General features: G+C 36.8%; 1 protein-coding gene across 1 annotated transcript; it reads right to left on the reverse strand.

Annotated features, from left to right (window-relative positions):
- Nucleotides 1–7066: 7066 nt before the first annotated feature.
- On the reverse strand, nt 7067–9136 carry LOC137963728 (transcription factor MYB30-like). The gene is made up of 3 exons (XM_068810900.1): nt 9004–9136; nt 8503–8632; nt 7067–7947 (listed from the first exon to the last, which is right to left on the reverse strand). Exons 1-3 carry the CDS (start codon nt 9134–9136, stop codon nt 7401–7403), a joined length of 810 nt encoding a protein of 269 aa, XP_068667001.1. The 3' UTR covers nt 7067–7400.
- Between the last annotated feature and the right edge of the window lie 5766 nt (nt 9137–14902).

Here is a 14902-nt window from a genome sequence, read left to right on the forward strand (position 1 = left end):
GGCAAAGGGTTAGAAAAATTACCACTTTCCACGTAGGGAAATCGAAAGCTGAACAACGGGGACCCTGCACATCATAAATCGAATTATAAGACATTAAATCCGAAATCGGTCTCGAAACTTCTGAAATCAGGTGGCAGATTGGAAGGGTATTCTGCCAAAACCTCATCGGTAATGGCTGACGTGGGTTTGACATCAAAAAATCTCTTCTCACAGATAGGAAAATGTCTCCCAGAACAGCAACGGAAGCATTTCGATCTAATGTTGTCTCGGTGAATCAGCTCGGTCGTCCCTCCTCTGTCTAAGAAAATCTACAAGCAATGAAGCCACAAAGGGCTGTTATTCGCCACCGGAAAAAGAGAAGGTGCCGATAGAAACAAATCCAGTGGGCTTTGGCTTCCGGATTCTCACTCTCGGTAGTCCAGCAGGGAACCAGCATCAAAGTATTTTGGGGTAAGCTTCTGACATGCCCTCAATTGATATGTATAAACGATTTTTCCTTGGGGGTGAAGGGGCTCCAAGGGGCTCAACAGCAGTGACGCTGCTCGAATTTTTGAATTGGGGGTTTTCTGTTCTAGGATGCATAGAAACATAACCGTTTTGACAAAATTACGACTTGTGTGTATCAATTCCTAGATGGAATTTTCTGGGGATGCCAGGAAGGATTGCAATTTTTTTTGGATGTTGTTTTATCTTTCTATTGAATAGAACAACAACAGTGTGCATGTCCCATTATCAATTTGGCAACCTTTTGTTTAATCTTTTGGATGATTTGTATTTTGCTCGACTACTGTTTGTCAAAAAATTCCACCCAGGTGTGACTTTTGTTGATGAAATTTTGTTGGGTATTCAGGGCAGGGTTGCACGTACATTTTTTTATCGTGAAATTGAAAGTGATGCTGCCAGAAGAGCTTCATCACCAGCAGGAATTCCTGTTATTAATGTTGGGGATGGTCCAGGCCAGCACCCTACACAGGCTCTATTGGATGTGTATATGATCGGAAGAGAGATAGGCAAAGTAGATGGCATTCGTGTTGCATTAGTGGGAGATCTGGCAAATGGCAAGACTGCTCGTTCATTAGCTTATCTACTCGAGAAGTACCGTGATGCGAAATTCTACTTTGTAGCTCCTGATGTAGTGAAGATGAAGGATGATATCAAGGAATACCTGACATCTAGGGGGATAGAGTGGGAAGAAAGCACAAATCTGATGGAAGTGGTGGCTAAATGCGATGTAGTCTATCAAACACGTATTCATCGTGAGAGATTTGGTGAAAGGATTGATCTTTACAAAGAAGCTCGTGGGAAGTACATTGTGGACCGCACAATGTTGAATGTATTGCAGAAACATGCTATAATTGATGCTGCTCGTGGGGTATTTAATGGTTTACCAGGCATTGATCTCATCTCAATTGCAATCATTAGTGGCAAAGGGATTGTCTTTGGGAAAGATTGTCTTAATACCATTGATTTTGAGAAGTTTTTGGCAGATAGGGAGACTCTCAATAATGATGGTTCTCTTGGCCATATTATGAATATTATGCTATGGGGAATGATTTTTATGGTTGTTGACGGGAAACCTATTAAATTATGGGCGGCGTCTGAACAGCATATCAGTGTTGCTGCTGTGGCACTACAGAAACCAGTGTTGCTACCAGTGCTGCTAGCCAGCCAACCAAACAAGGTTGTTGTGGCAGTCCAGCATACACTGCTGCCAACCAGCCAAGCAAACAAGGTTGTTGTAGCAATCCAGCATACACTGCTGCTAGCCAGCCCAGCCGAGGTACTTCTTGAGGATGCAGATGGCTCTTTTCATGCTATCAAGGCACTAACCCAAAGTGTTGGAAAAGGGAAGTATGATTCCAGTGGAGCTGAATCTAGTGCTTATGCTTTGAGGGTGGCACTTGAACCACTTGCAGGAATTCTTACATTAGCAGGTGTTGAAGTTGGTCAATATGTGATTGACATAGTGAAAAATGACATAGTCAAGCTTTTTGACAGTATGGAAAGTTATGATGACCACGCATAACTGAATGTGACAGACTTTCAAATAAGGTGCCCTATGAAGGAAAAAAAGTACAACAAGGAATGTGCAGATACAGTTGTCAAATCTCTTGGACTTGACAATAGGAAAATTGAGAATTGCATGGGCGACTCAAATGTTGATGTTGACAATCTTGTGCTGGAAAAAGAGCAAGATGCTCAAGTTGGTAAGGGATCTAGGGGAGATGTTACCATACTGCCTACACTTGTTATTCATAATCAACAGTATCAAGGGAAGTTAGAGAAAGGTGTTGTACTGAAGGCTATTTGTGCTAGTTTTGAGGAAACTACTAAACTTGTTGTTTGTTTGAGTGATGATATTTAGAAAAATGAATGCTTGAGCATCAATGGGGGTTGTTGGTGAGATAAAATTGTGGATATAACAACTTGCAAGGACACGTTCCGTGGTAGAGTATGTGAGTGTCCCTTGGTAGAAGGAGTGCAGTTCAAGGGGGATGGTTATAGCCATTGTGAAGCAAGTGGGCATGGACGATGCAAGCTAAACAATGGAGGTTGTTGGCAAGCTACTCAAGATGGACATTCCTTCCCAGCTTGTCAAGAGGCTAAGGGCAGTAAATGCTAGTGTCCAGCTGGATTCAGGGATGAGTGCGGGTGTGCATATGTTCTTGATATGGACGAGAAGTTTCACCGAAGGTGCAACCTTGAATTGGTGGATCTTGACAAAGTAGTAGACCCCGATGATATCTTGATATCATGCTCAGTGCTTACAGCCATGTTACTTTCATCAAGTATGATGGGCAATTTGCTGAACATGGACTGGGTCCAAAGACTGAGGTTATTGGGGACATGCTATTTTTTGCCAATGAGGCAACTGTTGGGGCAGCTCCAACAAAGGTTGTTAATGTCGAAGCAAAAGTTACCAGTTTGGCTTTGGTGATCGTTCAACTTGTTGTTCGATTGCTTATCTGTATTGGGGTATGCTACAACAAGTGAAGTTGATAGTGTCCAACAAAAAAATAATAATAATAATTTGCTTCTCTGGTTGGATGCTCCAGTTTTGTTGTTCAGAAAGCTGACACAGATACCTCGGTTGATATTTGAGAACGGATGGAGACGTCGGCTCGGGCCAGCAGACCCTACCTTCGCGCTGAGGACAAACTCTTTCTTCCAGGGGAGTGTAATGTTATGCATGCAATAACATTATTATTCCGATTGTTTTTCTTTAATTTGCTTTATTTTATTTCAATTAAAGAATTAATAGGCCACATGGGCATTTTTGGAATATTTTATTTATTGGGGTATTTTTGTAATATTTTATCTTAAACCTTGTAAGGGTGAACTCTATTTAAGGGGTAAGAGTAATGAGAAATACAAGTATTGATTTAGATTAAACAGGGTTTTGATTTCTCCTCAATGAGCTCAGGTGTGTGCGTTCTCCTTAAAGAACCTAGGGTTTTCAAGCTTCCCTTTGGCTTGATTTTTGTCTTTCTCTTCTTCCTCTTCTTCCTCCATACGAATCCATGTGTCAGATCAGATCCGGGACCATAACAGCGACTCCAGAGGCACGATTCCGATGATGGTGGCTTGTGAAGGCGCTAGTGAACTTCCTCTACAGCAATGACGATGGTTCTATGGGGACTAATCGATGGTTGTTGCATGTCGAAGGCTGGAGGGCATTGACTTGGGTTGCGTTAGTGACTAGTGGGGCGGTGAGGGACATGTCATTGATGGAAAGTCTGAATGACAACAAAAGGAAGAACGGTCGTCGCCGGAATTTGGATATCGGCAACGAGGAGAGGATAAATGGAAGATGAGATGTAGGCTTAGGAAGGAAGCGACGACGACGTCAAGTGATGGAGATGATGGTCTTTGACGACGGCGACAGAGGTGAAGGTCAACGATGATTGCGATGGTGACTACAATGGAGGTAAAGGTTGATGGCGGCCATGGACATGTTTAAAAATGGAGGAAAGAGCTCAGTGCTGGTGAGAGGCAACGACGACAACATCACTACAAATCCGGCGAGGGTCATGAAGGCTGAGAAGGATGCTACTGTGAAGACACATGCTACTGAACAAGAGGTTAAAGCCAAGTTTTCAGAATGGTGTTGAAAGAAAGAGCAGGGAAGTAGGAACATTGGAGGGCAATGGAAGCAAAGAGGAAAACAGAGGAGAATTGCGCGGAGGAGAATCATGTTGTTGCCCTCGGTGATGGTGCACCAGAGGAGGGGTGACACATGCACACGACTCATACGAAGTGCGGTCGGTGGTTAAGCTTGAGGTGCACAAAAGCTCGATCGGTGAGTTGCTGCCAGAGAGCGTGTTGCAGAGAGGGAGAGAGTGGAGAGTATTTCGAACAAAAAAGTAGGAAGAAGGCAAATGCAGAGGATTAATCTATCTACTCTGATACCATATGAGAAGCTGAATTAAACCACATCTTTGCATTGATTAAGAGTGGTATTTATATATTTTAGAACAGAAAGAATAAATACAATCTTGGAGATCTTATCTCCTAAATCAAAGGGAAGATAAGCAAATCTTATCTCCTGAACAAAAGGGAAGATAATCCTTCATCACCCATTTCTCTCATCTACTTGTTTCCTATATTAATTGTTGTCAATTAAAGAAATAATTAATTGTTAACAGAGGGAGTGGCTAGACGAAAGTAAACCGTACAAGGCAAATAACATTCAGTAATTACTCGACAGTGAAAGAGTTTGTGAGAGTTGAGATTAGTTTTGCCTGTCACAAATCATCTTCTTCATTATGAGGAATGAGAGCAGAAGAAATTCTTCATTTGAAGGTGTCTAGGCCCTAATTCTAATGGAATTGTAATTCTATAGTTACCCTAGGGTGGAATAACCATTCATTTAAATCACTATAGCATTTTCCTTTACAGTGTTGAGATTTTATTTTTATATTCCTAAATTAAAAATTATAAAAGAGATAAAATTTAAGATTTTTCGGCCATATCTAATGTTTTTGTCTTCTATATTAAAAAACTTTCTATGTTATATATATATATGTGTGTGTGTGTGTGTGTGTGTGTGTGTGTGTGTGTGTGAAATAATGAAAATTGACCTCCTGTTAAATATTTTTTATACATACCATAAAAAAAAACAAAATTCATTTTTTACTCTTTGTACCTGTCTTATGAAATAATGAAAATATCCTTCTACCCTAATTTTTATTCATTACATTTAAAATTAAAAAAACTAAAATTATACCTATATTTATTTATAAATAAATAAATTATTTTTTGCTTATTTCTAAATTATCCTCATGACTAACATTTTGCATCTTTTCCTAAAACTTACATTTCAATATTTTTTTTAAAAAAAATTAATGATGAAAACCTTTTGGAACATTTTCTCTTAACTTGTCATATAAATGCAGATAATTAATATCTTACCTATTTTTCTAAATTTGTTTGCAAAACATAAAATTCCCTTTTTAACTTTTTTGTTTTTACAAATGTCATCAAAATAATAATATATTTTTATGGCCTGTTTGCTTCATATTGCTGGGATAAAATGCATGATATGGTTACTAACTAGTACTTGGGATTGGGATTGGACTTGGCTTGGATGAAGTCAATTTTTTGTGTCTAAATCTAGGCTCAAGGAGAGTCAAAAGGAGACTCTCTAAAAATAGAAGGGACAAGTCATATCCCATAACTTGACCTGCCTCCACTCAAGTTTGGGTCAACTTTGCAAGTTGCACAACCATGAAAATGAAAAATATACTCTTTTGTGCTTGTTAAATAAAATAACTTAAAATACTTTTAAATTCCTTTTAAACTTCTTTAGTTCCTCAACAATTCTATTAAATTTTATTGCTTTGTAATTTTAATAGTTATTTTATATATTACTTTCAAATTTTTACACCTCATAAACATTTAAAGTGTATTCCATTAAATAAGATTCCAATTGATAAGAACCGAGGCAATTGCAGTTCCTACTAATGCCATTCTAAATACATTAAATGTCTCAAATCCAACTAAAATTATTTTCAACCCATATGAGAGTGAGAATAAGATTGACTATGGTTTGACAACTATTTTCATCATTTAAACTTTTTATGCTAAATCAGAGATCGTGCAAACAAATAAGAACGAGGAAGCTCCCTCCAAGAAGTAAAACCCCTAATTTAATAGAAACGTGATTAGTCACTTAGTAACTAAACTTCCACATTCTCATCAATAAAAAATTCTGATACATATCCTATTTCTATCTTGCTAGCCGTCAAAGATTAAGATAAATCAAACTTAGTATCATTTGATAATGGAGTTTTTAAGTCAAAAGTTTGTCGTCTCAGAAAAAATAAAGTCTAATTCGTAAAAAACGAGAACTCCCTCTTTTGGATCCTCAACGAACTGAGTAGGAAGAACTTCCATTCACAATTCTAGCCCTTTAAAAATAAAGGGGGAGAGTCTTTCATTCATGTTTTCGCCATTTATGAATATAGAAGAAGAAGAGTGATTGAATAATTTCCCAATAATTTTTATTGAACATGCAATATTTATAGGATTACAACAAAAATTACCTAATATACAACAAAGTTTACAATGCTCTCAAATTCTATCAGCTCTTTATTTTTATCTCTATTAATGAATTCATCACAAACACTGTTTTTTATGCGACATTATATAAAACATGCGCATCACCTGCGAAATAGAGTGGAAAATTATCCCTAGTTCAAACTTTTTATGAACATATAGATCATCCCAAGCCAAATTTGATGGATAATGGGACAATCAAAAGGTCTACTTGTTAATGATGTTAGCAAAGAAGAAAAGCAAATATGTCACTTATTGATCAGTATAGTTCATCGGCTGTAGCAGATGAAACAAAATCAAAAGTAAACTGTTCGCCTGTTGTCTGCTCATGAATGACCTCTCTTTTGGATCTTTTATGCGAACTCCCTCTTTGGATTTTCAGTCTGACATCAAACGCGAACGGCCTCATGAATTCGTCGTCTCGAAGAAAATATGAAGGCATTTAAGGCTGTTTGATCAGAGATGATTGTAGATTGAAAGGGTTAAATAGCATTCAAAAGGGTCTCAATCAGTGTTAGTATTCGTCACACCGTCCCACTTACATTTGTTCCTCTCTTTCCCCAAAATATTATACATCAAAATCAAAAAAACCTCAAATCTCGTTTCGCTTTCTTCCTACTTCCTTTTCCTTTTCTTGGATCCGAAGCTCATCGACAGCGGCTAATCGTTTTTCGTATAGGTGGACCCACCTTTTTGTTTGTTCGCAGCAACTTCAATGGTTTCCGGGGCGACTTTTCCGTCTGTTCTTCCATACACGTTGTCCGCGAACGCCCTTGAGACACCATAAATGATGCAATAGTTTGCAACCCATTTTCGAACAAAAAGGAAAAGAGATTCTCCGACTAAAATTCCGGCAACTCACTGGTTTGAACCAATAAATTATACCAGAAATCCATGTTCTCGTCGTTGTAAGGGTCGTGTGCATAGAAAGGCTCTTGAAGCATGGCCGGAGAGGTTGGGCATTGAAATTGTGGCTCCGACGTGGTCGTGGAGAAAACCTCTGTCGTTTTGCCCGAGTCTTCTCCGGTGGAGTGCGCTTCCGACCATAGATTCTCGTCGAGTTCTGTCAGCTGCTCGTCTTTGGTGACCATGGAACAGTTCTCTGCTGTAACAGTGGAGGAATCGGTGCCTGAGAAAGAAACGTCGCTGGAAGATTGCTGTGGGGACACGGCGTTAAACTCGCTGTTATCGAAACTCTGATGGGTCGGGAAATTTATGTTCTGCCGATCTCTCCACAACCGGAGCTCACATTCCCGTCTCTCCTTCTGGAGCCCTTGGATATCCAAGGTGGTGGGATTCGGCTTCAGCCGTTTCTTGAGGTGGGTGTGCCAAACATTTTTAATCTCGTTGTCAGTTCGCCCTGGTAATCTCGCCGCGATTGCAGACCATCTGACATCGGACAATTATATATCAGAAACTCAGACGACTACTACCATTACAAGAATACTGTAATTGAAATATGTTGGATAAAAAAATAGAGATCAGTTTCTTCTTTTCACGTGCTGTAACCTGGAGATGAAGATGAATATGAATTTATGTCCCCAATCTCAAGTTATTTAATGGTGAAAGGCATCAGAGAATCTTTGGAGCTTGATGTTCTGTACATTGATAATGCTGATCTAGGCAATCTTAAGTTTTGTATTTGGCTACTCAGAAGGACTAAGTTCTTTTTGTTTTGTTCTCTGGCTTAGCTGTTTTTTTCACTAAGAAATAGTATCACATTGATTCGAGAACAATTATGTTGAATTTATTAGTTGAAAAAAAAATTTGAAGAAAAACAAATATGTTGAATTTATTAGTTGAGAAAAAGGTTTTTTAAAATGTCCGAGAAGACTAGGGGGTGTTAATGCATACTCCCATATGGATTATTAGAAAAAAAAATCGAAAGATAATATAGTTAGTCACTTTGCTATACCGTCTGAAATAGAGGGAATTCATTCTTACCGGTTGCCGAGCAATTCATGCAATTTTATGATAGTTTCTTCTTCATCTCTGCTGAAGTTGCCTCGCTTAATATCTGGGCGCAAGTAGTTCGTCCATCGGAGTCTGCAACTCTTCCCACATCTCAAAAGACCTGAAAAAGACGAGGAGAAGCAATATCATTAGAACCCTTGGCCTTCTTATGATCTCCGAGAATTATATATGCAGAGACGATAACAGCTCTTTGGAGAAATATTGTTAGAACAAATTAATTTGAAAAAATAGTAAAAAGACAAGTCTTTGTTGATTCCGGTGAAACAACACAGAACTGGATTGAAACGAAACGGAAAATGCCGAGAAAACGGTAGCAAAAGCTTCAAAGAATCGCTCCCTATAACGTTTGCTGGATATATCCATCTGGGTCTCTTTTTCTTTTTTCAAAACTCAAATAGCGGAAAGCCAATCTCTAGCTTCGAACATCTAGATCACCGGAGAGAAACCCATCTGAGAATGATCTGTAATTACCAGCTTGTTTAGGAAGCGCCCGCCAGTTGCCGTGGCCGTGTCTCTGAATAAAGGCTATCAAAATCTGGTCCTCTTCCGGAGTCCATGGCCCCTTCTTCAGTCCCATCTTCTCACAACAAGGAGCTCTCACCATCTCTTGTCCAGAAACAGAAAACGAACCCCTTGTTCCTTCTCTTTCTTGCACCCCTCGAATCAGAAACTCAGAATCCTTGAGCTGGAAATAAATGGGCAAACCAGGCTATTTATCCTTGGTGCCGTAGCCCATTACAAAACGTGCGGCAAATGGTCCAAAGACCGCATCAAATTTTCAAAAGCAACGCCATCAATTTCTAGGAAGGAGGGGCCCTCGGAGGAGGCGCTCCCCTGTAGATTTCACTTTGTAGATTTCATAAACTGTCGTCTACTGCTAAAATAAGCAATCCTCCATTAAAGAATCCCAAACCAAATGACATAATCCTCTGTTGAAATCTTCGCACATGTCTTCTCTGCATTCATCTCCAGCGTCATCTTCGTCAAACGGTCATGAGAGAGAACAGAATTTGATCTAACGGAAGACGGTGGGAGAGGGCGTTCACACCTCTCACAGCTCGCTCTGTCGCCCTTTTGGGTCGCGTGGTCTACCTGTTCGTGAAAACGAGTCAAAGAAAGGGGCTGAAGCTGCATTAGCCCGCCTTTGACAAATGATTTTTGTTTTTTTTCTGGCTTTCTACTACTTGTGAGCCTCTTTCATGGGCCATTCACCCTTTGAGAAGAATTCATGCCTTTGACAAATTCATCCTTGCGTTGCAGTCAAACTCGGTCGTGTCGACAAGAAATGTCTTACTTAAAATTGGGTCACAGCTAAGAATCACAGCTAAGAAGAGGTGGGTTCCTATCCAATATCATTTTTAGGCTCTGATCTGATTAAAAAAATATCAAGTGGAGTGCGTCGGGTCTTCGCCATGTTCGAGTAAAATAGGGGTTTCAGTTCCTGAGTTCAACCATTCTCGTTCACCTGCTTCTTTTCTTTCTGAATTTGGGGAAGTGAGCTTTCAGTGAACCTTTCAGCAACTAGTCTCTATCATGTAAGCTTCAACTAACTGGTATTTTTTATTTTATTTTTATCAATTTTCGCTTCTTTGCCAATATTGAAAAGTCTCCCCTAGAGGCGTTGTCAATCCATGGAAATTTTCTACTAGGTTTTCTCTGGGTTGGAGATGAACGACTTTGGTGTTTACGTCTCGGCTGAGGCACGGTTGACGTGAAGGGATTTTGAAGGTGAAGTAGAATTTATTGAAATAAAAAAACGATAGTGGTGAAGTCAATTTGAAATTTTTTTAATTAATAAATTTAACATCTTTTAACCCTCTTTGTCATGTCTAAGTCCTCTTTTGTAATTCTACATGTGGATAATTTTGGGAGGAAACTCACATATAAATAATATTTGCAATAATACCATATAAAGTTGGGTCCAAGGTTTATCCTAAATTGACATGCCAATTTAAAAAAAAATTAATTAATAAATTCAACATATTTCAACTCATTAATCCACGTGATTATTCGTTAACAACTACAGGGTAAAATTATTCATGGGATGATTCAAAGCCTCATGTTTAAAAGTCGAAAAACATTTTAACATTTTTTCCACTCCAATAAATCCCACATTAATCCAAAGAAAAAACTCAATTACTCGTGACGAAAGATATAATCAAACATTTTATGACATAGACCCATTCGAAGCATTCCTCAATCATTGGAGTAGCTGACCTAAAGACTAAAGACTCAAACAAAAGTGTAATTTCTTCTAAAACAATATCATGAAATTGTCCAAAACTCAGAATTTGACTAGTGAATGAATTAAAAAATCAAAAGACTCTCCATTTCCACTCAACTTTAGAGGATCTACATAGCAAATTCCCCCTTTGCCGTCAAGCAATCAAATATGCATATCTCCTGGACACTTAAGTTAATGATGCATGACAAGAGAGGGCTTAGACTTTTCCAGTAATAAAAAAAAAAAAAAAAAAAACGGATCCACTCCCACTTGGTGAGAAAAAATCATCTTTCCGTTCTTTGAAACGATTGAGAAATTGAAGAATAGAGTGCAAACCCATGTACTTTTCTAAGTCTTCCACTTTCACAAACCACTAAAATATTATTGACGTTTATTAAACGGAAAAACACGGTTGATTAAACTAAGGACACGTGAAGGTGGGCTACCCACAGTTTACAAAAGATAAAATACCTCTTCCTTATCTACTTTTTTCTTCACTTCTTTATTCAATTCAACTTTTCTTCTCCCCTAACACTTGCACCCCCTGTTGGTATCAATCCACCTGTGTTTCTTTCTTTTTTGTTTCAATTCCACTCTTTCTCTAAATGAAGAATAGAAAACTGCTCCCAAACCTGAAATCGGGTTTCAGATTACTGGTCGGAGATGGATTTTCATAAACCCTACGGGCCGAAATGGAGAACGGGGATGGAGCAAGGATGAGTCAAGATTACGGGGACGGAATTGGCGGGGGTGGTGTGAATGGAGATCAACACAGGGTCGGGATTTGGCTCTCTCGTTTTTATGGAGGTCGGGTCAGGGTTCAGGTTCAGATTTTAAAAAACCTGACCCCTTCATGTTCTTTAAATTTGTTCCTGGCCCCACAGTTTGTGTTTTGAGATCATTCATATGGGCGTCAATCAATCAAGTACTTCTTCAGCTTCGCTTCTAAGTTATGGTAATAGTTGTAATAAATGTGGTAATAATTAGATAAACATAATCTATGTAAATTAGCGTGAGGGTTTCAAACACATGAAACCTTTTGGGTAACGGGTATATAAACAGCATGGAATAAGCTATCTTGTCCATTATTTTGTTTATACATAACTTAACTTATTCGATAAACAGTATATCAATATAATATAGTCAGCTTGTCATATTTTATTTACTTACCTATTTATCAAACAGTAAAACCAGCAATTAGGTAAATAAATAGAATAACAACAAATTTTATTTACAAAACTATAAATCATAAAATAATGAAATACTCATAAGCCTAAGAAAATGTCACATGAATGTATAATAAAATCAGAAAATAATATTATAAAATCCTTTAAAAGCACTTGAATCTTGTTTTGTCTCAAATATATATTAACTCAAATAAAGATTTATTGAATAATCAAGTAATCAGATAATTAGGTAAAGTATAATTAGGGGCTCTTGAAGACTGTAAGCTTAAAAACAAGCTCAAACTCGACCTTGAGCTTTAAATTGAACTCAAACTTGTCTTGGAGTATTTTAAATGAGTTCGAGTTGGATTTGAGCTTAGCCTACATTTAAAACTATGTATAATTTAAATAATGCATATATAATTAAAATTTTCCAAACTACATTCAAGTACGTAACATTATATACACCTTTATATATATAATTTATAATACTCAAAGACATAAACACGAGCAATAGACTACAAAACTATTAATGTATATTAAGAAACTTCAACAAGATCATTCCCTTGTTGTTGTACAATACACTTAAAAGGATACTACAACATAAATAAAATTATCATGTAATAGAAACACCCACCAACAAGTTCATCACTAATCTACTACTTAATCTCACACAAGTTTGGCAAAAAGAAACAAGCATTATATATGAAAACAATATATAATAAGATAAAGAGGAGAGATTACAAAGAAATAAGAGAAAAAAAAAAAAAAAGAGGAGAGAGAAGAAGGAGAAGATAAGAAAAAAGCACATGTTAGGGGGGAGTGAAGGGGAAGAGGGGGAAGAGTGAGTTCTTTGAATTTCAAAATATGTTAGTTAAAGCGAAAGGGACACTTAAAAAGCTCTATATTCTCTCTTCATCCATAGAGCATTTATTTACAGATTGACAAACAAGTACAAAATATATAATTCACATAGGAGTCACAATTTTTTTAATTTCAAGCAAAGGAGAGTAAATTTTGTATTGAAAAGCAGATATAGAAGAATCACTCTCCCAATAAAAATTTATGATCTACTAACCTTAAATTCATTCTATTAGTACATTTTACCATCAAATAAAGGTGGATCTTATTAACCCACACCATCCGATGGATTCAAATCATGTAAAATGTCTTATAGATTACCTTGATTGGTTCACAAAATCCTAAAATATGGCCCTACTTGTCTAGTCAATGAAGTTGTCCATCAACTTAAAATCAAACAAGTTTCCAATGTGACCGATTGTTAGAGAAACATGGATAGGGATTCTGACTTATTCGAGTCGACTCGCCGAGTTCTCAATGATTAACACTCTTAAAATAGTATTAAAATAATTGTGAATTTCTTTTAACATTTATGAAATTTGAATAAAAAAGGTTATTTTTTAAGAAAAATAAATTATAGAAAAATTTGTGTGATAATTAATTATATTGCTAACTATACACACCAAATATTTCTTTAAATTGTTAGTTATAATATTTATAAAATATTACAAAGAATTTCTTAAAGTTCTTTTTTCAGGTCATATCAGGAGGGGACATACATTTATGAACAACCTCTTTCAGACCGCACAATCTTGCACAATCGTACGGTGTTGGGAAAACAGCGAAAGAGGGATGAAAAAGTAAGGAAAGAAAATAAACGTGTAAGTAGAGTGTCTAGCATGCAAAATAAACGTGGTGATTTTACCAAGCCGTGGATGATTCATGTTCCTCCTCTTCCCAGCATCTCAGCTTCTGTACATTGCCATCTTTTCAAGTAACATATATGATAGCCCCGTGGTGATTTTACCAAGCCGTGCATGATTCCTGTTCCTCCTCTTCCCAGCATCTCAGCTTCTGTACATTGCTATCTTTTCAAGTAACATATATGATAGCCCGGATTCACGCACCCCATGACCCTTTTCTGAACAAAAGTCAAATCCCATTTTATTCGCGACAGGTTGAAAGCCACTTCTCCCCTTTTCTTGGCGATTTTTTTTTTTTTTTTTGAGAAAATCAGTTTGATATGGGAATCTCCTCTTTCCCTCTCGGCCGTTCTACTGTCTTCTAGACACTTCCTTGGTCATCTCATTGTCTAAATCCTAAAAGATCACAAATCTGTACAAGTACCTGTAAATTTTTTGTTTTATCCAAAAGTGGGTAATTTGCAAGAGCTTTGGAGCCGGCGTTCATGTGAGGAACAATTCTAGAGGGTGGGGATGGATAGGTTTGTTAACTTTTTTTTTTTAATTTTAACTCTCTTTACTTAATTCTTAATTCTTATTGTGTGTTTCTTTTTTTTAATTAATTCATTATGTTTAAATTTATATTTATGCACTGTAATCAAAGTTTAAATGAAAACAATCACATACAAAGTACACAATTTTTTAAAGTGATTCATAATTCTTTCATGGATTGCTAGTCCACCATTTAAGAAGTTTTTATACCTCTAGGTTCCACTAAGCTTCGGTTACCATACAACATCTATAACAAATCACCTCTAATGATAATTATAATTATGTCCACACAACTTATGCCACTCAATTGATTACAACAGTCAAATTATTATAACACATATTTACTTAGATTTACAACAGCTCATTAGACTCACTAGTCTAGATCATTTTTTATTAGTTAACTAGGCTACACAAGCCTAAATGTACACTAGGATTTTCATCAAGAAAAGTCTATTTTTTCAAAGAAATGTATTAGTAGCAACATTTTTTCACCAAGAAATTTTGTCGACAATAGCCTAGAGAGAAAAACAATTGTTAACGAAAACAAAATTTTCCAAAAATAATTAAACATTTCTCGATTACATTATTTTATGAGAAATAATTTCAATTATTTATAAATATTTTCTAAAAATAAATTATTTTCATTGAAATAATTTCATCATGATTTTTTTAAAATTAATTTTTAAAAATAATTTATTCTCAGTGAATTTTTCGTAGAGAATTTT

Source organism: Aristolochia californica, unplaced genomic scaffold (genome assembly GCF_029961685.1).
Source record: "Aristolochia californica isolate CCGP_79_NKW_82.1479 unplaced genomic scaffold, dmAriCali1.0.hap1 SCAF_4, whole genome shotgun sequence".
NCBI classification, from domain to species: domain Eukaryota; kingdom Viridiplantae; phylum Streptophyta; class Magnoliopsida; order Piperales; family Aristolochiaceae; genus Aristolochia; species Aristolochia californica.

Coding starts and splice junctions, on each gene's coding strand:
- LOC137963728 (XM_068810900.1), bottom strand. CDS start 9,136: ATGGTGAGAGCTCCTTGTTGTGAGAAGATGGGACTGAAGAAGGGGCCA. Junction 8,633..9,003: donor GGCGCTTCCTAAACAAGCTG/GTAATTACAGAT, acceptor CGTCTTTTTCAG/GTCTTTTGAGATGTGGGAAG. Junction 7,948..8,502: donor CATGAATTGCTCGGCAACCG/GTAAGAATGAAT, acceptor GTCCGATGTCAG/ATGGTCTGCAATCGCGGCGA.